The 24449-nt window shown below is 39.1% G+C and overlaps 1 protein-coding gene across 2 annotated transcripts in view; it reads right to left on the reverse strand.

Annotated features, from left to right (window-relative positions):
* The window catches only part of LOC150082996 (ubiquitin carboxyl-terminal hydrolase 43-like), a 96779-nt gene that overhangs the window by 22175 nt on the left and 50155 nt on the right, over positions 1-24449 (reverse strand). For both annotated transcript variants that reach the window (XR_016547203.1, XM_090377728.1), the window contains exons 2-6: positions 22475-22702; positions 15378-15467; positions 14941-15125; positions 10697-10802; positions 1709-1899 (exon numbers count right to left, since the gene is read on the reverse strand). Coding sequence is in view for 1 of the 2 variants with exons in the window: in XM_090377728.1 (XP_090233854.1) it covers positions 1709-1899; positions 10697-10802; positions 14941-15125; positions 15378-15467; positions 22475-22702 (800 nt within the window). In the remaining variant the exon portion in view is untranslated. The remainder of the gene's footprint in view (positions 1-1708; positions 1900-10696; positions 10803-14940; positions 15126-15377; positions 15468-22474; positions 22703-24449) is intronic.

The following is a 24449-nucleotide window of genomic DNA, read 5'->3' on the forward strand; positions in this document are numbered from 1 at the left end:
GGAAGGGGGTGTAGGGGTGTACGCATTATGTTTCAGTATCCGCAGGTCGGGGGGATAATCGCGGATAGCAAAATTCACGAATAAGGTTATGGACTCAAATATATCCTTTCAATAAATTACATACAGTCCTATGCAGCTTTGGAGAACATTTAAAATTTGTTTCTAATAAAATGCACATCAAGAGCAATCTTTGTTTGTCAATACAGTACAGTAATATAACTAGAACCCCTACTGATATTCCACCCCGACAATCCTACATTAAGTATGAAACTTCAACTTCACTTCAGTGTCAGTGGTTCGTCATCGATGCATTTGTGAAGAAGATTAGTGAGAGTGATTAATAATTAGTGATACAGAGCTCGAAAGAGTTTCTTGGTCTTCCGGTAACTGACATAATAAACTTTGCCTTCACAACAAGTTGCTCTGATACAGCACTACTTTCAAACAAATGATCGCCATTTTTTTAACGTGGTGCACCATTTATTTAAAAGATATCAACTACTATATGATAAACGATCAATAAGTCCTGAAAAAAAAAGCTGCCATAACAGCGTCTCATCTTTTAAATAAATGGCTGATTAACCTTTTTGGCGATGCCATTTGTTTTAAAGTAGTGCAATGTCAGGCAATTCTTTACGAAGGCAAAATTTGTTCTGCTATCAGCGATAACACCGATGAATTACGAGGCAGTTCAAATCTTGCTGACCACAAAAGTCTAAAACGAAAGACAGCCCTTCCAACTTCTTAAAATTTCAGTAAGGCCAAATAGTATTAGCTATTTTATAATTTTGAATCTCTAATTGTGTGTAGCTAATTTTCATTCTCATAAAACATCCAAAAATAAAGCTGATACTTTGTGGTATATTCTCACTTGATGAGAAGCGTGCTAAAGTGATGCAGTACGAGACAGATGTGGCTCAACTGAAAACTAACAACACCTATGCAGAAGATGAATTTCAGTATTGAAGTGTCCATTCTAAAAAAAAACATTTCAAAGAAAATTCGTAAATCGCGAATAAGCCCATTTTATTTATAAATGGAGAGTAGTAGTTCTCGCGAAGCGTTCTATTATGAAAATTGGTAAAACTTTGTTCTTGGTGTGCCAATACTTATAGTACTCTCATACGGTTTCGTCGTCTATTACGTTTCTATAAGCTTGTGTTCCAATTTCCATGTTGTGCAGTTGAAACCCTACTTCCTCTACCTGACATCAGCTAACTACAGCCCCGATTGAAAATGCCTTTAGGAATTCTTCCAGTGTCCAAAGGGTTTCGAACCCAGACCTTTCCAAACGTGTGACAATTGGCGAAAAACACCATAAGGTCATGGAGAGCAATTAGTAAAACAACTGTTCCCTAAGACATTGGCTTTCATCCAGAAGGACTTTATACCTTAACTACGTTTAGCATACTTATATGAATACGCCCCACACACAATATATGTATATATATGGCAAAAAACAATGGACGTGAGGAACCTCTACTACGTACAGCCTTGGTCCCTTTACAGATCCCTGCAATGACGGATGCCATGCCATGTCCCTGCTCACGTCACCAGGACGAGCATGGGAAAGTTTTGCAGAAAGTCTTTCTTTTTCTCTCTCTCTCGTTTCTTCTTAATTTTCTTTTAAACATGGAAATGGGTGTTAACCATTTCCTTCCCTCAGCACAATCTTAATTTATTTTGAAATGAAAGGAGACACACCTACCTGTCTTTTACCTTGATGTCCCACTCAGCTATAAGTTTCAGGTGCGGTGGACCGTAGTGTTCGTTCGACTCAAATAGTTCTAGAGCATGATCAACGCACGGCATGTACAAAGGATGATCTACACTATCTGGCAAAAAGCAATGGACGTGAGGACCCTCTACTACGTACAGCCTTGGTCCCTTTACAGATCCCTGCAATTCAGAAGGGGAAAATACTCTTATACACATTAATATTTTATTCATATACGAGAAATACCTATTTGCACGCGCGATTACATACTTTATACAATAAGAACATAAATAAAATGGAACAGTTTAAATTTATTTAATTTATTCAAATCTGGCAGCCCTGCTTTGGTCCTATTTGGACCACGTAACAATCTAAGGACTAATTCGATACCGTATATGAGAGCCTACAATAACGCTTTTAATAAAGCTAGAACCAACTTTAAAAATCTGTTCTTTAGCTATGTAAACTCCTTTTAAAAAAATCCTTGGGTCTAGCAAGAATATGGGCATCGAGTGAACTGAATTAATGAATGGATTCATCATTTCACATAAAATTGAAGAGATTTTTCTTTCCGAAAGATTCATTTATCAGTGCCAACAGAGATTCGTTGAATGCCATTTGGATAAGCTTGCTTTGAGCATTGATGAAATACGTAATCACTGTGTGCGATAAAGCAATTAGTTTTTCATTATTAACACAATTCTTCAAATTCTTAGATAATGGATTATTTCTACATGCTAACAAGCTTATAGCATAATTTGTTTTTACTACATAGTAAATTATATAGCGAAGACAATTCGCTTAAGACTTCGGCTAATATTAAGCTCATAGCAATGTCGTTTTCTTAAGATCCGTTGGACAGACAACTTGAGTAGTTAAGACCCTCTAATTTTCGTAAAATCAGACAAATGCTAATAATTTATTGTAATTTTTCCTTGTAGTGGATCTGCGATCTCATTATGGATTTAAAATAAACTTCATTATGGATTTAAAATAAACTTTGTGGATTTTTTTCCAAAACGGATAGTATAGGCTATTTTTGGAATATTACATTTTAGGAATATATTTATATTAGAGGGCAGAAGAATTCTCTTACCTGGGGTTTTGTTCAGGAACGGCTGCCATCCGGGTGAGGTGTAATTCGGAAGGTGTTGAAATTGAATATATATGGAAGGGGAACGAAGGAAAAAGCAAGCTTTTGTCCTGAATCCTTGCATGGGGAATAATTATAGGTATAAAGGGAGTTGGTGTCCCTGAAGGACATCATCTCCCTTTATACCTATAATTTCCATCTTTCCCCTTCAATAAGTATATTTAGATGCAAACAGCTGTAATCCAAGCATTATCATAATAGCTGGCTTAGAAATCCCATGGTCAACCTTGGAATGGATTTATCATTCTGAATACATTAAAACTAAGGTCAACTCGAAAGTCTAGCTTTAAATCTTCACAGATTTCATTGTCTTTAAAAAATTATGACTGGAATTGTTCAATCACACTACTTTTCCTGATAGTTATTATCAGCGATCATAAACTATCCTGGTCAGCGGTTAATGGAAAATTTACTGAAGGATTACCGACTGGATTAGCAAAAATTCACAATGTAAAGGATAGATATAATGGTGGACCTCCCTCTCGTTTCAGAAATATTCAGAAAAAACAAAAAACAAGAGTACTTGATTCATCTGGCACAATTTATCTTATTTTAATTATTTTATGTGAATGCGGAGCTGGCCGGTCAAATAGAGCGGAAAAAGACAGAATGTGACAGTTACAGAGCGATAAAAAGTACTGAAGCCTACAACAGGTACAAGTTGATCTGTAATAGTATCAAAAGTAAGGTTAGGGAGGCCAAGGCTGCGTATGAGAAAGCATCAGCTAAGAGGACAAAGAATGGGGACAAGGAAGTTTTGATGTGTGTGAATACAACGAAGAAGTAAGCGAATCAGATCGGGCCCTTGTGCACTGGGTGTGAGAAGGTCTTAGATAACCCAGCTGATATTGCGGATGAATTGAATAGGTACTTTGCATCAGCCTTTACTGACAAAAGACCCTTCATGCTGAGAAGAGGCTGTGAGAGTGAGGCTGAGCCATATGAAATTAGTGATTTCGAAATTACAAATGTCTGTTTATTAGAGAAACTTTGAAGCAATTAAGGCTTCCGGAGTTGATGGCATATACCCAATAATTTTGGGGCCGCCAGGGAGTATTGAAGCGTTGAGGTTAATTATGAGGGCATCTTTGAACTACGGAGAGATTCCTTTGGATTTTTTTTTTGCACACATTGCAAAACTGTATCCCGAACAAAGTAAATACGATAGTGAAGGCGTTCCTTCTTAGTCTTATAAATACATTTTAAATGATAGCGGATTGAAGTCGACTTCAGAATTGGTTCAGAATTCCGAACCACAGCTATTCGGTGCATGAAAATTCTTCCTAACACGTTTATGCGAGTTAATGCACGACAACGCTAGCTAAAAACGCAAAACCTTAACATGCCTTGCCACAAATAGCAAATTTAGTGAATCAGTGTAGTTTCTGATTTATTTTGACAAAAAGAATTGCCCCAAGTCATTTTACAATATACAGCATTTTTCATTTTTCTGTTGTAGTAAGGTTTTAGCGCTCCGTGTACACTGTCTGTCAATTGCGTGTGTTCTGTAGTCGATTTTCTGTTTGCTGGACGAAAAACTCGAATTTCTGGGAGAAAATCCCATACTACCCTTGCCTGAGACCAATTAACTCAGCCAAGTTGTGAAAAACACTCTTAAAAATTCCTCACGTCATCGACGGGGCTCGAATTCAGGTCTTTCCAACCCGGTGTAGGGACGACGGCAATTCTACCAACTATGCTACCCTCAATTGGTCATCCCCGAAACACTGTTGTAGATGGGTTGAAGGCTGTGAAACAACAGGAACTTAAAAGAATAGAGAGTATAAGAAAAGGCACTTGTTTACACAGGACTTGAAATTCTGTAGGTTTTGATGTTAAGAAACACATGGGGAGGAAGAGTGTTTCAGGAGCCACAAATAGGAAGAATAAATGATGAAGAACAAAAGTTTGGCGTAAATTTGGAGTTAAATGGATGCTGACTGACTTTCACACACATTTGGACTTCATTTTGCAACTCGCATTACACTTTTTCTTATGGAAAGATGTTAATTTTTAGTACCCTTACCAGAGATGAAAGGAAAGCCAGAAGAGAAATATTTTGCCAAAGATACTGGGAGAAAAAAAGCAAGTAAATAAAGAATGTTTCTGAGTGAGTTATATCAAAAACATTCCTATTATATATATTCTAATGAAGTGTATCATACCTATAGGTAATGCAAGATATAAGAGGCAAAGGAAGCTCAGTACACCCACACCTTAAAACAGGTGGGCCATCTGTCTGCAGCGTGTAAAACAAGTGTTCGTTGTTACAGAGGAACAGATCAACACAGATGGTCGGAGATTACACATGAGTCACACAGTTCTACAGAAGCGTACGTACACACATTTGTTTCTTGTAACCCAAGAGAGACATCAACATGAACAGGAAATACTATTACTGGTGTTTTTCTCATCCAAGTTTTGTTTTATTTTGTCTTTACATCCCTTCGTCTTTTATTTGGGTTAAGCTGTCTAGACGTTGCATGTTAGGATTTTAACTTAAGCGATGTCATTACCCAGTGATAAAGTATGGCATGATCAATGGAACAGGACCCAAACGTTCAGAAATGGGTGAGGCATCCTTATGTCTTTCTGAAATAAAATTCTCATACATTTACTTGAAAACCGAACGACAATAGTCCCACATCTAGCTTTACGATGCTGTTAAGAACTTCAATTAAAGGTAGAGGCATCCAACTTTTTTTCACGAGAATTCTAATTATATAATAGACTGCGGTCCATATTGCATAATATCTTATATTATGCAAACTATTAATAAATAAACAATAAAACAATCATAAATAGAAAAATTACAATAATTATTATAAAAGAATTATTTTGCGTAATAAGTTTAATACTAAATTATTAATTATTATAATAATTATTGAATAGAAATAATTATTACAATAATTACCATATTTTCTAGACATCCGGTACTTTTTCCTAAAAGAGTGAACGAAAAATTTGAGTGCGGCTTATTCGCAAATGTAATGTCTTCAATAGTCTTTGAAGCACCTGTACGTAGAACGCAATAACCCTCCCCCCATTCAGGTACCAATTCCATGTGAATTATATCCTGTTTGTCGAAAAACAGGTGTAGCATCGTCTTGATCCTGGATTTCTGTAAACGAAACTTTCTGGGCCTTGGTGATGATTTTAAATCTACTGCATGCTTCGTATCTGGGTCATAAACACCCAACACTCATCTCCAGTGAAAATACAGTCGAAGAAATCAGGATTGTCTTGACAAGTCTGGATGAAGTCTTCGCGTGATGACACTCTTTGTTGTTTCTGCTCATCCGTAAGATGTGCAGCACAAATTTTGCACAGACCTCCTTCCTCCTAAATCCTCATGCAGAATTTGATTTGAAGAATCGTCTCCTTATTCATCTCTAACTCATTAGCCATCATTCTGAGAATCAAACGACAATCGGCACAATTTCCTGAACTTTTCCAACTCTGTCCTCATTTTGAGAGGTTGACGGACACCCACTTCTTGGGTCATCGCGAATATCCACACGTCCGTCTTTGAACCGCTTATTCCACTCAAACACACTGGTACGACTTAACGTTTCATGACCATAAATAGTTTCTAACATATCATAACGAGTATCAAAGCAAAATTTGATACTCGTTTCTCAATTTCAAAAGCGTAACACGGAACGTTAACGCCACTAACGAAACTGATTGTTATTTGCAGCCTGTACTGAACAATCTCTGTTCTACCATCTATTGGAGGAAGTCCGAACTACAACACACCACTTCCGTTTATTTTCAAACTCATCGAACATGACTGCAACAGCACCAGGCCGAGAACTTTATTGCCAAATCTCGTATATTATGATTATATTACTGCTATTATTTTTAACGATTCTCTGGCCATAACTCATTTACATGTGTTAAGGGAATAATATGCGAAAACCCCGTTCCCTCTGCTAATATCTGCTGATTACATCTCAGAATTGAAGAAGCCTCCGAGGAGATTAGAACTCAGATCTCTTTCTCTCTCTCCCTGAGGTGTCTACCCAATGGATAGTACTGTAATGCCAAGTTTTCTACTACAGTGGGTTCATCGTTATATTGGTGGTCATGTCTGTACTATGCAGTAATGGAGAACGTGGCAGTATGTGAATTATGTTCAATTGTAGTGGAGCAAGAAAACACACCATTGGTCAGCATTCCTCGCCTTTTTTACTTTTTACACACACACACACACGGAAGGAAAAGAAGGCTGTGGCAATATATCATCTTTTTGTTTATTCTTCGGCAGTTCAGAGGAGTTCACAACTACTCATTTTGACAAGAATACTATACTGTATTCTGCAGTCAGGACGATTTGAACCGCACATACCACTGTATTTTCGTTTGGCCACTCGGCTACATCTGAGGAGATGCTCTTCAAGACCAGTGAGGTAAGGATCCCACCACGCTGATCCCAGACGACTGCGAGCATCTGCCGGAAAGGTGAGGAAAGCCTCAACTTTCCAACAAATGCTGTCAATTTTAACTACTTTGAGATTGGTGTTTCCCCTGTTTGGAAACATTCCTTGATTTTAGGGCCAAACACGAATTCGGAGATTCTAGAGAGATTCCCCTTCCCCCCCCCCAGTGACAGCAAGGAAAAGAAGTCATTCTGCTCAATGCTTCATGGTCAAAATTTACTCTGAACAATTCTACCTTTGTATCAGTCTGGAAAATCAACGATAATTGAAAGCTCCATCAGGCAGAAATTTTATATGTGGAGTAGTTCTGTATTACATTTTCCAGTGAGTCAATAATCAGACGGACCACAAGAGCCAATTCGCGACTGTTACATGGGTCCTCCATGACCATTCCTTCTTCTCCCCTCAATGATAGAAGCTGTTGAGTTGTCTGGAGTTTCTACATCACGAATATTAATATATCCTCTCTTAAACTATCTATACCACACTGCGTTAACACTACAGGATGGACAACCATCCTTATATACATTTATCCTCACATGAACTGGTTTCCCCCTCCTTCCTTTGGAGAAACAGGAAGCAGATGATGGAGCTGCACTGAACCAAATGCCACTCTGTACACTGTAACTAAATGCAAAACAATTTCAGAGTTACCAAAATTTGAAAGAAAAAAAAATCTACTATACAATGAGTTGGCTTTGCATTAGAAATGCCTAACGAAACCTCGTGGGCCACCTTTCGCCCGTAATACAACCTCTATACATCTTGGCAGAACTTCACAAAGTGTTTCAGGTCTCCTGTGGTAGTGCTAACCATGCGTTGCACAATATGTCCAGTAACGCCCGCACATTGTCAGGCGATGAACGGTCGAAGGACATCGAATGTCCTTTTCCAGTAGGGCCTAAACATGCTCAAATGGTTTGAGATCGCCTGAGTTGGGCGGCCATGGTAGGACGGAGAATTCGGTATCGTGTTCCTGAAACCAGTTAGCAACGTCGGGGGCCTTGTAGCACGGTAATTAATGGTGATCAGATGACCCACATAATGCAACGAAAACAGTCCCCAAACTATAACAACGCCGCCTCCATACTGATGAACATCAACAATGCATCCAGGTGCCATGGCCCCACTTTTCTTTCTTAAAATGAGGGTATGGGATTCATCAAACCAGGCGACAGATTCCTAGTGCTGGTGCTGACGGGATGGCGCACTTTCTTATTTCTCGCAGTGAGCATAAGTACCTGTGACGGCGGTCGATTTCCACAGCCTCTACGAGCTAATGTCCGGCGCATAGTCTGTGCGGATATTGGTCTTGCTATTCCTAGGTTGTACTGGACGGTTAGCTGGACCACTGTGCTGCGTCGCTACTGTATTACGAGATGAGACACGACGCTCATCACGGGCGTCGACCACACATGACTGTCCCGCGTGTTGAGCCAGTGACTGTAGACTTTGACACACAAACTGAACAGAGCACTTAACCATGTTGGCTCTTGTTGAGATACTGGCACATGCACGTCTTGTCCTTACAATTATTCCACATTCAAAGTCGGAAAGATCTGGAAGTCAACCCACTCTTCTTCTCAGACACTCAAAAACTGATGGCCACGTGTGCGAACTACAATATTATATCAGTCGTTCCCGTCTTTGAGCTTTCACCAGCATGCCAGACCAGTGAACTCCTACAAAAGCGTGTGTTGCTAATGCAAAGCCAACTAAATGTATAGACTATGAACTATCTAAATAATTCCTTGATAAATAAACTAATCAGAAAGTAATTAATTATTTGCTAATTTAAATAAATAATTTAATGGTAAATTACGTATCAATAAGCTTGATGAACCATTATACAAAATCAATACCTTGTATCATACCGGCAGCAGTCCTCCCTGTAAGATTATTAAATGGTATACTGCAATATGTTCCTCTGCAGATCTTTATATTGCAAAGTGTCAAAAAATGCAGAGCAGACACTAACTCTTCTAAGACAGGTGAAAAAAAACGATCAAGAGGAAATTTAAATTAGACTGAAAATAATTGGAATACTGAAATGGTGGACCGAATGAGGTATTACAACAGATTCAGATGTCTAGTATCGTTGTTGCGGGCTCCGGGGTTTCCCCATTCGCGGGCATAGCCCAAGCCGTTACTTCCAGCCAACAACAGAACAAGAGAATTTGTTCTGCAGTTGGCAGGACCCACAGGCGTATAGCAGCCAGAGTACACAAGACACCAGGTCTAGCGCCCCCTGATCCCCAACTCTAGCTACGTGAAGGCACGCCAGGTTCTGCTATCGATGATGTTACTTGGGATCCAGGGTAGCTGGGGGGCCCCAAGTAGTAAGTGAAAGGAATTGGTGATAGTAGGAAAAGTTTGGGATGTTTGGGTGGAGGTGGGTAGATAAGAGGATAATAAGTTGGGAATGGGAGAAGGCATTCTTTAGAAAACTAAGTGATGAGAGTAGTAACAGATTACAGATTGTAGTGATGGGCAGTAAGTCGATCCCATCCTGGAAGGGGGGGTCAGCAAGTCCACCTAGTGGTGGGTTCCCGGAGGGGTTGATATCCAACTCTCTTAGGGTTAGCGAGTGGTTCACGGGTAGGGAGCCTACTAGGTTGAGGCCTGTTTCCCACTCAGCATGACTGAGTCAGATTATGTAATCTCACCCCATTATGGGGTTAGCTATCATAGTCTGGATTGTCTTCCGAGTTTGGTAAAAGGTATTATAATAAGCAAACAATTGGATTACTGCACGCGAACCATAAGATGAATGCCTCTCAAGGGATCGAACTCACTATCACCATGCGTTGATAGACCATGCGATGATTTTGCTGAGGACAAAACCTTTCTTTGTTTAGGTCACTATAAAAATAGAGGTTTCCTAAAAAATATTAAGCAGAAAGTCTACAAGTTGTTTATATTTCATCACATAATGAAATTAGAGGAAACAAAATAGTTGTTCAGTGGCTCGCTCGGCATTTGTCTATTTGAAACAGATATCTGAAAGATCATTTCCAAATCAACTAACCATTGTACAGAAAAAACTTTTCGCTCATCCCTTTTTTCTATTTATTTATTTATTTTCCTCCCGAAACTAAGGCAAAATAAAAGATGAATGCACATGTAAAATCTGACACTGAAAAATTCTGCCCCTAATGCACTGACGTCAGCGATGGTCTGACTAGAGTGGATAAAGAATTCCTATAAAGACTCCAGTAAAAAAAAAGGATTCCTATTAAGAATTCCTCCAGACAGGTAAAGCGAGAGGGTTAATTCTCGCATTACCCGTCTTAAGGAATTCTTACATTAACGTCTAATCATTAAAAACCATCACACTGCAAACCATCTATATGAAACGCAAATTATGTACAAGTGCATGTATACCTGGTTGTTCTTTATCCTTAGAATTTCAACCCTTTGCAACAATTTCCGTCTGAGACCATCATAACCGACTTCTCTCGATACTTCCAAAACTACAGGAGGACCAATACTGCAAAACAAAATTGCCATATAAATATACCATTTAATGAACTCGATTAGACTAAATTAGCTTGATATAATTTCAAAATAAGCGATTAACATAATCATAGTCAGTGGATACGAATACTGAACGCACGCCATTATTTTATTGATTACACGGAATAAAAAGAGCTTTAGAACCAAGAATTCTCACGTTAAATTTTAAGAGAAAAAATGTAATGATAAATAACAGACGCAGTGGTTGGCTTATTCATTGACCCATTCCTCGGGTCAGCGTAGGTTACAGAAGAAAGAATGGAAGTTCTTTATACGACTTCGTGAAAAGGAGATGAAAAGAACTACTCCTTATACACCTCCTACTGCTATGGACACATATTTAGGTTAACGGGTCACTTTTTGAGGTAGCCACATAATCAGGAGGCTACTTGTAAGGAGTGGGCGGTGTAAGGAAAATCAATACAAAGCAAAAAGTACGTGAGTGGTATTAAAACTTAATTCGCAGTCTCACGAATACGAACAATTGTTACAGTTTGTTCTTCAGTGTAGTTGCAATTGGTTACAATCACTAGACAGGTTTCCTGTTCTTTACCGAAGGGTTATATGCGATTGAAACGGTGAGGGGAGGGTTTGATAAAGCCATCTACAGTATTAAGACTCGTACAAATATGGCGCGAGGCAAAATTGGGTCAGCCATCACTACTCCACTCATTTTACCAAAATCACTCCGCGTCAATTCAACTGAAATGAAAACTCTGTTTACCAAATATCTCAAATGGCTACTCCATAAAGCAATTCCAAAAAGTGATCTGAAAAACACGTGACAAACATCGATTACAAAACCGTGCGAATAACTGAGGCGCATCTTGCGTGACGAAGAGTCACGCACACTTTCCGGTTTTATGCATCGCGCCTCCCATTATAGTGGCGCTTTTCATGTGCTTTTTTGTGTATTTCGTAACGGTTTCCTTTTGCGCACAGTTATACCATTCGGTTATAAGCGTCTGACAGCTGTAAGATGGCGCTGATAATACATTTCCATACAGAAGAATCGTCCAGACATTACTTAAGAACCCGTGCTGTGATCTCTACAAATAAATCTTATCCATGGAGCACTAAAAGGTCTTGTCATAACAATCTGAGCTAGTTGTTGTCGCTACTTTGGACAATAACATGGCATGTGACGAGCAAACGGAAGTTATGACGTCATTGAAACAGCAGTTCGCTGTTGCTTCACCTTGTCCAAAACAACTTTCAATTATATACAGCAACACATGTTTGTTTGTTCAAACCTTCTTTGCGCTGTGGTCTGCACTTTTCCTGGTCTAAATTGTCAAATTAGTTAAAATATTAGGAAAACTTTGTTTTTTAAGTTTATAGCAAAAACTAAAATTAAGAAACAAATTTTTATTAATGCAAAAAATAATATTAAAAGTTCTCTGTATTTCAATTTACAAGCAAAACTGAATTGAAATTGTCATTCACCATAATCGAATAATTTTTAATTGAAATACCTACTGTTGCAAACATAACTAAAACATCTTGAGCCATATCTTCAGCTTTTGGAACTTTTTGTTATTTAGTGGCGAATAAAACTGTCAAAGGATTATTTTCATAAGTATCACCCCCCCCCCAAAAAAAAAAACAATTTCACACATCCATTCCCTCTAAAACTTTCTCCAGTTCCTCCTTGAATTTATTTAAGCTATCAACTTCCACAACGACAGATGGAAGTTTGTTCCAGCAATCAACTACCCGCTGGCTAAAAGAAAAATTTCCGCACATCTATTCTACAACTATCTTTCCTCAATTTGGATTTATGCCCCCTCAGGTTCGTAATCTGAGCAAGCGGAAGAATCCCATCAGAATTCAGCGTGTTCAATCCATTCAAGGCCTTATACACCTCAATCAGATCACCTGGCAGGTGACTAGTCTCCAGCCGCTGCAATTTGCAGAATTTCAGCCTCTCTTGGTAAGAGGATCCCTTCATTCGCCTCATCAGTCTTGTTTCCCTTCTTTGCACACGCTCAAGCAGCTCTACATCTTTCCTAAAATGACGCCTCCAGACCTGTATGCAGTACTGAAGGCGTGGCCTGCCCTGATAATTGCCTTATACAAAGGGATAATTACCTCCTTTTTGTTGTTAGCAAATTCCTGTATATCATTGACAAAACCCCATGACCTGATCTGGCAGCCTGTCTTCACTGCACAGAAAACTTCATATCTGACTGGACAATCACTCCCAGATCTTTTTCATTTTCTACTACCCTAAGTCTAGTACCACACAGTTGGTACGTTCCTCTGGGATTACCCATATGCAGTACTTTGCATTTGTTAATGTTAAATTTCAGTTGCCACTTCTCAGCCCATCTGTACAAATTTTCTAGATCCTGTTTCAGTAGCACACTGCCATAACTGTCATTAAGAACCGTGCTAACCTTTGTATCATCTCCGAACTTCGACACTAAGCCTGTTATACCTTCATCAATATCATTGATAAATATACAAAGATTATCACTCTCTATCTTCTCCCACTTAACCACCCTATATCCATTGTAGCATCTTACCCTAAATTGAATTAATTTCATTTAAGAAAATTCGCTTCTACATGCCACCTGGGCATAAGTTCATATGCATCTTGCAACTAATTTGCGTAAAAGCCTAACGTGTTAATAAGTTCAAGTAACCGCATATAGAAAAACATTTAACAGAAAGATCCAACGGGCAAACTTAAACAAAGGAAGTTAAGTCATGAGAGCTTGGCTTCGCAGTGAAAATGGGCACATCACATTACTACCCCTACAAGTTACCATCCCCGCCACTATCTAATCGCCCTCCTTTGGAAAACTTGTCTTATGAATCTACTGAATGGTCCAAAATTCCTCTCTCTAAACAGTTCATATACCTAAGTTATCTTCGTACAGAACGGTCTTCACACTAGCACAGATCAGATTCGGCTTACTCCATCTGACTTAGCCTGGACCTCAAACCATATCCAGACAGGACAATGCAAGCAAACCCGAACTGTAGCCACGGACTGCGCCTGGGGTCTACAGCCAGAACGGGGGCAGGAAAGCATAAGTCTGGCTTTTCTTCTCAGAGTTAATCCACTGGTTTTGCCAAATGGTATTCAACTCATCACTGAAGCGCCTCCGCTCAGATGAAAAAAACAAGTCATGGGCCGCCAGCCCAACTGGGCACTACCGGATGCCCATAATAGCTTTGGAAATTTCGCACCTCAGGACTAAATGAAAGCACGAGTGGATCCGCTAGATGTTTCCATAAAGACCAGACAATTCCTCAATTGTGTGGACATAATTCTACAAGATCTGGTTAAGACACAGAAGAGCGAACCATTGTGCCTAAAGTATAGATCTGACACTACTATGGACCACTCTCTCTCTACACAAACACAATTGGGACAAAGATGTTATCATACAAGAGATGAAGGGCTTTCCCTTAATGCCCCTATAGGTACGAACAACTCTATGGAGCTTCGCACAGAGTGTCTTGGTCGTATCCTTCAGATAACGAGCATGGGCTATAAAAATCCAATCGTTCCTCTAGGCACAACCCACAATACATGATCTGCTTGGCACAACTCAAAGATAAACCTCCAAAATTGCAAGTAGGTGGCCTAGCCGCACTAAGGCATCCATTCAGCAGCAGAGCTGCTGAATGGACGCCTTAGTGCGGAGACTTCAAGCTTAAGCTGCATGCAAGTAGATATTTCAAACAGACAAACAGCCTTTTCTTCCAATTCTTTACGGGAGTTACCTCCATTAGGGAAGATCAAGTCATCGGCATAAGCGATGGTTTCTATCCCAACCATGCCACTCGGCGAGGACCTCGTTCATTACCATGTTCCAACCGGCTGATCCTGGCATATACCCCCGAGGGCATCCCCACTCCAAATCAATTCTCTCTTTGGCATAGGTCGATCTCATTATCATCTGCCTCTGATGAAAATAATTTCTGATCGAGCAGTACAGATTATCCGAGCAAAGGTACGCTCTAACCCTGCGGAGGATACTCTCCCACAACAGGGAGAGTATCCTCCTCAGGAATTCGACTCGGGAATTCTGAATAATTCCTGAATCGAAGTTTTCAGCAGGAAATAGCAGATGAAAGAGGAAATCCAAGAGACTTACATATGTTCATCTTCTATAGACGCCCTGTTGATGCAGACCAATAAAATAGTTTCCCGGTCGTTGTCCCTCTCTGGTTTTGGCGTTTCAATAGCGAATACATGTTGAAAATCCTGTAATATCGAAACCGACTCGGAATCAGCAAATGTGCGTCGAAACTCTCCATCTTCAAACTCAGACAAGACGAGCTGCAGAAAGAGAAAAAGATGAAGAAAATAAGGACACGATTCAATAAAGCCATGCATCAATGAACACAAAGAACAAATCCGATGTTCGCTTAACGAATATAAAGCTGAAATCATGAATTTACAAAGTACCCGAGAAACAGCAAAATAAATTTGTAACAAAAATTTAAATTACTTAATTTAAGATATGTAAAAAATTCATTCAAAAATCTAAATATTTTGGTAATCATAATCTTTAAAGAGAAATTTTCTCACCTGTCGTTCGGGAATGTTACTATCTTCAGCAAGTTTTTTTCTGAGATCTTTGATTGTGGCTTGATTGTTAATTAAAAGTCCGCTTCTGAACTGAAAGTAAAATATCCTAGGATGAATACTTCAAAGGAATTAAGTGTTGTTCACTTTCAGACCATGAAAAACATGGCTCAGACTTACAGTGAGAAACAAGAATGTTATAAAACGTTTTTCTTGACCATAAACAGATTTCAGTGAATTGTGGGTGGGGGGGGACGCTTCTCATTTCAATTCTCTCATTGAATTCGGTGCAGCATTGTAAGGACTGGCTTTTGGGAGAAAAGAGATATCACTGGACCATTAATCTCTATGGACAATACCGCTTTATTCTTCAATAAACTGAAACAGCAACCCACCATAATCGTAAGAAATAACAACGTTTTTCAACCTAGAAAACACTGTAGCCGACCGGGCTAGCCGAGTGGGTAAAGCACCTACCCGGCAACCCAAAGGTCGCGGGTTCGATTCTCGCCTCGGGCTTGGATCAAAGTACTGCAAAAACCTTGGGAGGTGCAATATGGCCACAGAAGCCGATGCGCCAACAACTACCAAATCAAAAAAAAAAAAAAAAAAAAAACACTGTATTCGACTGAAACTAGCCTTGCCGTGCCTGCTATAGCTAATGAATACTCCTCAACTGTTTCTTTAAAAAAGTAAAAAGGAGTGCGTCCGAAAGAGAGAGAGATGCACACCAACTACTAACAACTGGTAAAGACATTATGTATGGAATTGGGGGGGGGGGGAGAAGCCGTTCGGGATGACTGGACTTGGGATTTTTTTAATTTAATTTTGTTTTTTTTCTGTTTTGATAGAAACTCAAACACAAAGGTTATTAGAACCTACAGATAGGAGAGTTCTTGGGAAATGTGGCGCCCGGGTGTCAATCGGAATCGCCCCCTTTAAATTTTCTTTTTATCTGTATGTAAGTTTCAGGTTTTCAGGCGCTCCTTGAACGTTGGCGCCCGGGTGCAATGCATCCCTCGGGAAGGCCCGCCCCTGCCTACAGTACGTGGGTTGAAGTTGTGAAAATTAAAAAAGATACCTGCTGACATTCGACTTGAATTTGTGTACACTGTAATTTTCAGGAAATACGTGTGAAGAGGGTTGTTCCAGAAAGCTGAAGTTGAAGGTATAAACAAGGAAGAAGAAAAGTTGGTTCTGTGAATTCGAAGTTAGATAGTAAATAGATGTTGACTGATTGCGGCACGTGTTCGGACTGGTTTGGAAGAGAGAAGGGGAATTGTAGAAGCCAATTCAGAAGAACAGTGGCCACGGAAGTATCTATAGAAAAAGGCATGCAACAGAAACAGAACATCTATGAGACAGAGTGGAGAGTCATTGTAAGAGATGGGTCATTAATTAACCTGACTCCCTCTGAATGGAGTCGAAGCTTAAGAGATGTTAAGGCGACATGAGCCAGATGTAGTAGCAAGAGCCATATAGTGCAAGAAAGGTACAGGCTTTTGCTGCACTTAAAAAAAAAAAAAGAAACCCGAATAGATAAGGACATGCAATTTCCTTTTCTATTCGGGTTTAACTATCCAGTTGACCTCCGAACTTATTCAAACTGTCAGTCTCAACTATCTGCGAAAGCAACGTGTTCCAGCAATCAATGACTCGCTGTCAACAGAAAACTTCCTACAATCTAGTAGTCTAAACCTCTTCCCCTGTGATTCAAGAGAGAGTGTTTAGTAAATTCCGCCTTCATTCATTTTACTAACCCCTCTCAGATCCCTATAAACCTCAATCAGGGAATCTCTGAGGTGCCTGGTTGCCAAACTCTGTAGCTCCCACATAATCGAACTCTTTCTTCGTATGGTCGCCCTTTTGGCGATCTCACCATGCGATCACTTTTCACAAAAACTTGGTGTTCCATCCTTTACAACCATATTTTTATTTGATGTTTTAAACGTGATAAGTTCCTGACTTATCGAATAAATTCCTGGTTATCCCGTGATGTGTAGAAGGAAATGAAAAAGTAGCTTCAGAAAATGCCTACTTAAAAAACAGGAAAACAAAAGTATACTTTTTAAACGTTGGAGAAAGTGTGTGTGTATGTCCTCCTGTAAAGATTATACTTAATATAAATAAGCTGGTAAATGCACTGTGAATGTGAAGAACACTTATCAATGAAAAAAAGCACTTAATATAGATCGCTTGTTACCAGGGAAACAATGTTTGCATCATATGTGAGTGACGTCATGTCCACGTCTGACGAAAACTCTGCACACTGGGTACACAAGTAAAAGAGCTTCATATAGCCTATCTGAATGGCACTCGTATCAACTTAATAGGTTTAGCGCGTTTAGATATTTCATTTTTGTTCTATTATATATACGAGTACATTGTATATACACTCAGTGACCACTTTATGACCACCCTATCCGTAATGGACTATGCTGCATATATCGCGGTATAAAAAGAGAGAATATACTTGTTGACACTAAACTTGAATTCCTATACATTGTAAATGTAGGGAAATACACGTGACTGAAGGTTTTCCAAAGAGCAGAAGTAGATGGAGTAAATGAATAAAAGGAAAGTTACCTCGGTGTTGATTAGTTGCGGCATACGTTTTGCAAAGAATGCAACAAAAATTGAATGTTTGCATGATAGATTGGAGGGAGTTCGTAGGTATCACTGATTAACCTTAATGTCTTCTTGATTGTCTACGAGCTTAAGAGAGTTGTTGAGGACACTTCCAGTCCTGTGTTATGTGGAATAACATTCCATGGTAGGGCTGATTTGAGATTTTTACGGTACAGATAGCTGTTTAGAAGAAAATCTAATTCTTTTGAAGCGAAGGAAGCAATATTTGTAATATGCTTATGCTAAGGAAAGTTAGAAGTCAGAGGTAACCCCAATAGAGATATGTGATCTTGTCTAGAAATCTAGTTACTGAAAATGAGCACAGTAGCAGCAGACTATTTTTGCGAGAAATAACACAGGAGTAAGTTTTAAGAAGTCCTGAAATTAAGCAAGTTTTCTTCGACCGTCAAAGGATTGCCTAGCATTTAAGGATTTGGTGGATATTCGATAAGGTAAATATGCTTGGACAGAACAAGGCGTCTCAAAGTGGAGAGTGGAATGTAGTGTGTGCGATCTCCGAAAAGATTACAAATAGCATTTCCAGTAAGTTAGTGGAAGAAGGTCATTAATATACAGGAGGAAAAGAGTGGGAGAAAGAACAGAACCATGGGCAAAGAACCAGTACTCACACTACCCGGTTGGAGAGAAAACTGACAACCAAATTGAAAAAAGCCATAAGATGGAAGCTTTCTTGGTGGACTTTTATGATAAACACGATTACTAAAAGCATCAGAAACGTCCAGAGCAACTACTTGAGTTTCACCGAACTTTTCCATTGAAAATGTCCAAAGAGCAACATAACCCAACGTAATGCATGTAAGTAACGTAAGACGGAACAGCGCAAGTGAATAACATTAAGTCGAGATAGCGCAAATGGGTAACATAATTTAAAATATTACCAGCGGAACGACACTGATGAAACCTATCCTAGCGGTCGTTAATCCGTTGGATAGTGTCGAGGTAGTGTACAAGTTTGAGGTTGGTGAATTTCTTCATTACAGAAAGATCTGAAGATGGAATGATAATTGGAAGGAGACGATTCGTTACTCAATCTTAGGAACTGGTTACATGTGAGAAAATTTCCATGCAGAAAGTTAAGCACCACCAGAATAAGAGTGTGTAAGAAGGCGACACAAAACAGGAACATGCTCTGTGTCAAGGGTTTTGCGAACAAGTGAAGAAATGCATCAGAATCTGGAGACTTCTTGGCATCAAGATTTTAAGATTCTTCTACTTTACTTCTGTCGGAAGACAACGACAGGCATTGAATCGAATGTATTTGATACGATAGGAGGTAATTACCAAGGCCATCGATGCAAGAATTAGAGGAGAAGTAAAATGTAAAAGATTCAAAACGATTTGTCAGAGGTGGAAGTATGGATGAACACAAGTTGCAGTCAGTAGTTTGGCTATAGATCAGAAGGCTCGATTTTAACTACCATTTGGACAGAAGAAAGTTACTTACTCTTAGCCTGTTGAAATTCAAGTTTTGATTGATAATATTTTATAAATGTTGCACGCTTTAATGTAGGCAAAAATAATATGAAGCTGAAATCAAATTTCAGCTTCATATGCCTGTTTTCTAACCATGGAAAAGAATAATACACATGAATTCGATTTATTATTATATTACTAAACGACAGGAGAATGAGAATGAATGATTAAAGGATTATCCTCCTGGATAATCCTTTATCCTCTTCACCTTCTAGTGTGACTAGGCATTTAGTACAAAGAACTAAATGCCTAGTCACAGTCCTCTGTTCAGTTTTCTTCGGATATCCTCACTCCTAGCCAACTCCCTTTTGCACTCCAATTCAACAATTGTATTTTGTATTTGCATACAAACAGTATTTATTGCAGAAAGTGCAGAATTTATGTTTATCCTCCCTTCTCTGAAATACTCCTAAAGGTGTATTTTTAATCTTTCTATCCTGCCAAATCTGTGATGAATTATCATCTACAAAATTTTCTCGTTTCAAAGGAGTATCACTAGTAAGAAGTGTATTCCAGACCCTAGTAGCATTACCTCTACCATTCTGCAAAATCCGCTAAATACCCAGTACGGACTGCCTGATCGCCTCTTGCATATATTCCAGGTTCCGCTGCGAACGCTCCACGCTTGCCATCTTAGAAGCGAACGTACATTTATTGTCCCCCCCCTCTTCATACACCAAAGAGGAAAGAGATGACACAGTTATACAGTACAAATCTTTAGTAGTCCCAACTGAGTCGCGATCTGCTATTTCCCCAGTCTCCACACAATGTCCATCTTCCATGAAAAAAACACCCAAGCTTTCACATTCCGTATCCTCATTTCAATCATTACTCTGTGTTAACACAGTTTCCCCCCTTCATCTGCACCATGTTCCAAAACCTTATTCCCTCTTTCCAATCTACTTAAATAAGCCAACCTTCTTATATTATCCTTATCTTCTTCCATTTTACCAAATTCAGCAGATCGTACTTCATTATCCTCATCGTTATCTCTGTCTTCCGCACAATCCTCTAAAAAACTAATCTTTATTATCTCGCTACTCTTAAATGGGTTACCCCCAGTTGGGATCATCTGATAAGCCCATCAGCAAATTCTACCCGTCTCTAACCGCAAACAACATACGATTATTCCCATCCAGTTCCACTGAACTCAATACACTCATCACGTCCCTATGGATTCGTGGCAATACCTCACCATACCTCATCACCCACCGTCCTATTATCTGTTTGTTCCATCCTCTCGTCAAGTATGATTCTTTTTAGATATTCCGTGAAAATTTCTCAGATTATTATTATAATCTGAGAAATTTGAGAAATCTTATTATAATCTCGTATGCCTCCCCTGTTTCAGTATGGAGCACTGTCTGCTATTTTATGTATCTATAAACTATAAAATTGTATATGAATAAGTAGAATAAAGATATTTCGTTTAAAAAAACGGTTTCTGAAAGAGAAACAGTCCAAATTCTATTGATGAAAGAAATCGGAAACATTATACTAGTCTATAATATTAAATCTTCTGTAAAAGAATTTTATTTATTTATTTACTTATTTTTCATGCTAATAATATCCATTGTTATTGCTGACATAATGACCAATATAACTTCAATGGTTATTCTCAAAAAATACTTATTTTCGTCATTATTAGATTCCTCAAAATAGAAAACCATAACAGTCAAATCGACAGTCTTCACACAGTTTTATATTCTATGTTCGTCCTTTGTTTTTGCTTGACAATCATATTGACCCTGAGATGCTGCACCTGTTCTCCGTTTGTTAACGGATTTAAGTTAGAGAAAAAGAAGGGGAGCGTGGGAGTGAGAGATCGAGAGAGAGAGAGAGAGATCAAACTCCAAAAAAGAGTGGAGAAATTTTTCCCAAGTTTTAGGATGTAGTTGAGGCGTTTAATCCGTGACCACAAAGTCACGATGAACAGCAGTGGGTGAAACGAGTGTAAGCAGCGAGTAAGTAGGTCAAGGTGAAACGGAGATTAGGCGTTCTGCTGTACCGAACCATTACGGAGTCACATGTGACCTGCTTAAACCCGGATAACTGCATGGTCATGTTTGGAAATTCTTTTCAACTACTGTATATACGTCTGCATTTTTAAGCGTTCCAGCTTGGTGAGAAGTCCTGTACATGTGCTACGTGAACTGTAAAATTCAAATTCAATTAGCACTTTCCTTTCGCTCCTATTCGCCCGTTGGTTTCGCACGTGCAACCAAGAGCACCTTCATTCCACTTAAGCTATCGTCGATAACGTGCAAGCTTGGTGATACTGGTGACATCAGGGTAAAAGCATTCCAGTTACTACCACAATAAACGCACGATTCGCTGCTTCGATTGGTGATGTCATCAGTTGCACACTATACATAGACTCCTTCAGCTCAGTTGTAGAGTTTTGAATTATGGGAAAAACATTTGGCTGATTGGCAGATCATGAGTTGATTTCCTGGAATCCTCTGATCCCTCCCAACTTTTTCTTTGTTTTGTTTTTATTCTTTAATCCAATCATTTGTCCTAAGCTCGACAATTCTAAACACACCCAAACGTGGTTGTGCAAACACTGCTGGAATCAAACTAAGAGAAATAATTTACATTATGGCATTGAGCCAACCATATTTACAATTATTTCTTGTAGCATTTTGCGCAAAATGAGCAGCAGTGCCAGACAGCCTCTATGTTAGAAGAATATTGTTTTATTTAGTTATTCTAATATAGTGGCTGTCTGACACTATTTATTTTTTTTATTTCTAGAGCAGTTAAGCGATGTTCTTCACCTTGCTGGTACTGGTAATTAGTTGCCAAGAAATTAGGAGGGATTTTCGCTTATTTTACTAGTGATGAGTTGCTAAGAAACTCCAGAACACGCCAGTTTTCTTCTTTAAACTTCGATCATTCTGTCAAGAACATGACACAAGTTTAAACATGAAAATTGAAGTGTGTATATTACGTTTCGTTTACATCTACATACTTACCGTTTTTGCCCTGCCGGTGTAGGGAACTAGGTTAACGAACAGAGGAATTCTTTGGCTGCAAGGAATGGGAAGTGATACACAGAGAAAAGTATCAAAAGTCTCACTAGATTTTCCACAACTGGTACAACTGAGAGTTGACCTCATGTGACCCTGAAATAGGTCGCTGATGACGGTAGTGGGAGAACAGTCTGTTGCCGGAGATTCTGTGACTGCCTGGAAGTGAGCTGACTGCAAGAAGAAGGGGAAGAAGAAGGGAAAAAAACGATAAAACAACCACGTTAGCATTAATATTTTGAAACATAAAAAAACAAGTGGCGTTCTTCGGAGCTCTCAGTAAGAAGTGCCGAAGAGCGCATCCATACTGTACGAATGAATGAAACGTTCATTTAATTCATTCGTTCGTACTTTCTGAAACAATTTTTCTGTGCGTTTATGTTTTACACCCAAGACTGGATATCCGTTTAATACTTGAAAATCTCAATATCTACAAACATATTTTCAGTCAGGACGCAGGCGCACACACATGCTATGATTCGTGTATGTCTGTGGTGGAAGAGGGTATTCCGATAATTTACACGCATGAAAATGGTAAAACAGTTTCTAGTGGTGATTCTGGCGTAGCCGAGTGGTCAGGAGCGAGAGTGAAATAGCACGCACTCTTTGAATGGACCGGGGTTCAAGCCAGTGACTGCTAAATAAGATTAATGTTTGTGTCGATGATTTATTGTAAACTCTACTGACCTGGTGGTTGTGCCAGAGTATAAACAAGAACATTCACGAGATTGGGAGAGGGGACCGTGACCTTAAGGGCCCCTCCCTGGTGTCATATAATTAATATTTTTCTGTTCATTAATATTAGTTTGACACTGTGCACAGTGGTCTGGCTAGAGGGGTGTACATAGAAGGGATTACTTGAATTAGGTAGTACCCAAGCAAACAAGTATGATTTATGAGCATTGCTCTTACATTGTAAGCATCTATAAGAGTAATGCTCATCCACGGGGCAAGTTCATGAGAACAGTAATTCCCCTCCCCCAAATCCCTACAGAAGTCTGAAGACACATTTACAAGATATTATAAATTATGTTTAACATAATTTTAACACGTATTTACAAGGAAATGATTTAGTTGAATTTAACATATTAAGAATTAACAATAGTTTTAGAAAGTTCAAATTAGACTGATCTATCTTTGAAAAATATTTTCTAGAGCCCTTTCAAATTGCTACATCAAACTGGAAACACTTTATGTAAGTGACATACATTCTTCGTCTTTGAATGGCATCTGATCAACAGATTCCGTTTAAAAGCCGATCAGATGAGTTGGACTAGTGGGGTTGGCCAAAGCTCTCTACGAATCGGGACTGAGATGCAAATCTTCCAGGATTTGCTTTCTTGTCATCGATTAGCTTGTTGGAATCAATCTGCAAAGCGTTGAAATATTCATTCGTGTTACCTGGGAACATGTAACTGAGGTAAACGAAAGCGTCAACCTATAGTGTTGTTTGTACCGCTCTCTAGAGGGAAGATACTTGCCTCTGCAATTATTTACTTAAGTTTGGGGATAATTCGTCTAGTAGTCAGTGATGTGGCACGGGTAATAATCTTTTTTTCAAGGATTTTGATTTTCCATGAGGTCATGTTCTTTGCATGCAGTATTCATTTAGATATAGTTGTTGAGGTTGTGGGATTTCTGGCTCAAGGACTACTTAGACTATATTGAGCCTACCAGAGTAATTGAGGTTACATATGATAACTGCCAGGGGGAGTAGTCAGAAGCGGTCATATATTGGAATTTGTTTCAGGTAGGAAAAAAGTTCGGAGTACTTTGCGTCATTACCTATGATGCGGCTGAATGACAAAGGTCCTTGCAGATCTGAGAGTCAACAGAATGAGGTGTGTCTGGAATTGTTGAAAAAGTTTGCATTCATTATTAGTGGTGCTGAGCTGTGCATCATTGCTCAGCACCACTAAGC

The sequence above is a fragment of the Mastigoproctus giganteus genome, chromosome 7 (assembly GCF_048544385.1).
Source record: "Mastigoproctus giganteus isolate SK-2022 chromosome 7, ASM4854438v1, whole genome shotgun sequence".
Lineage (NCBI taxonomy): Eukaryota > Metazoa > Arthropoda > Arachnida > Uropygi > Thelyphonidae > Mastigoproctus > Mastigoproctus giganteus.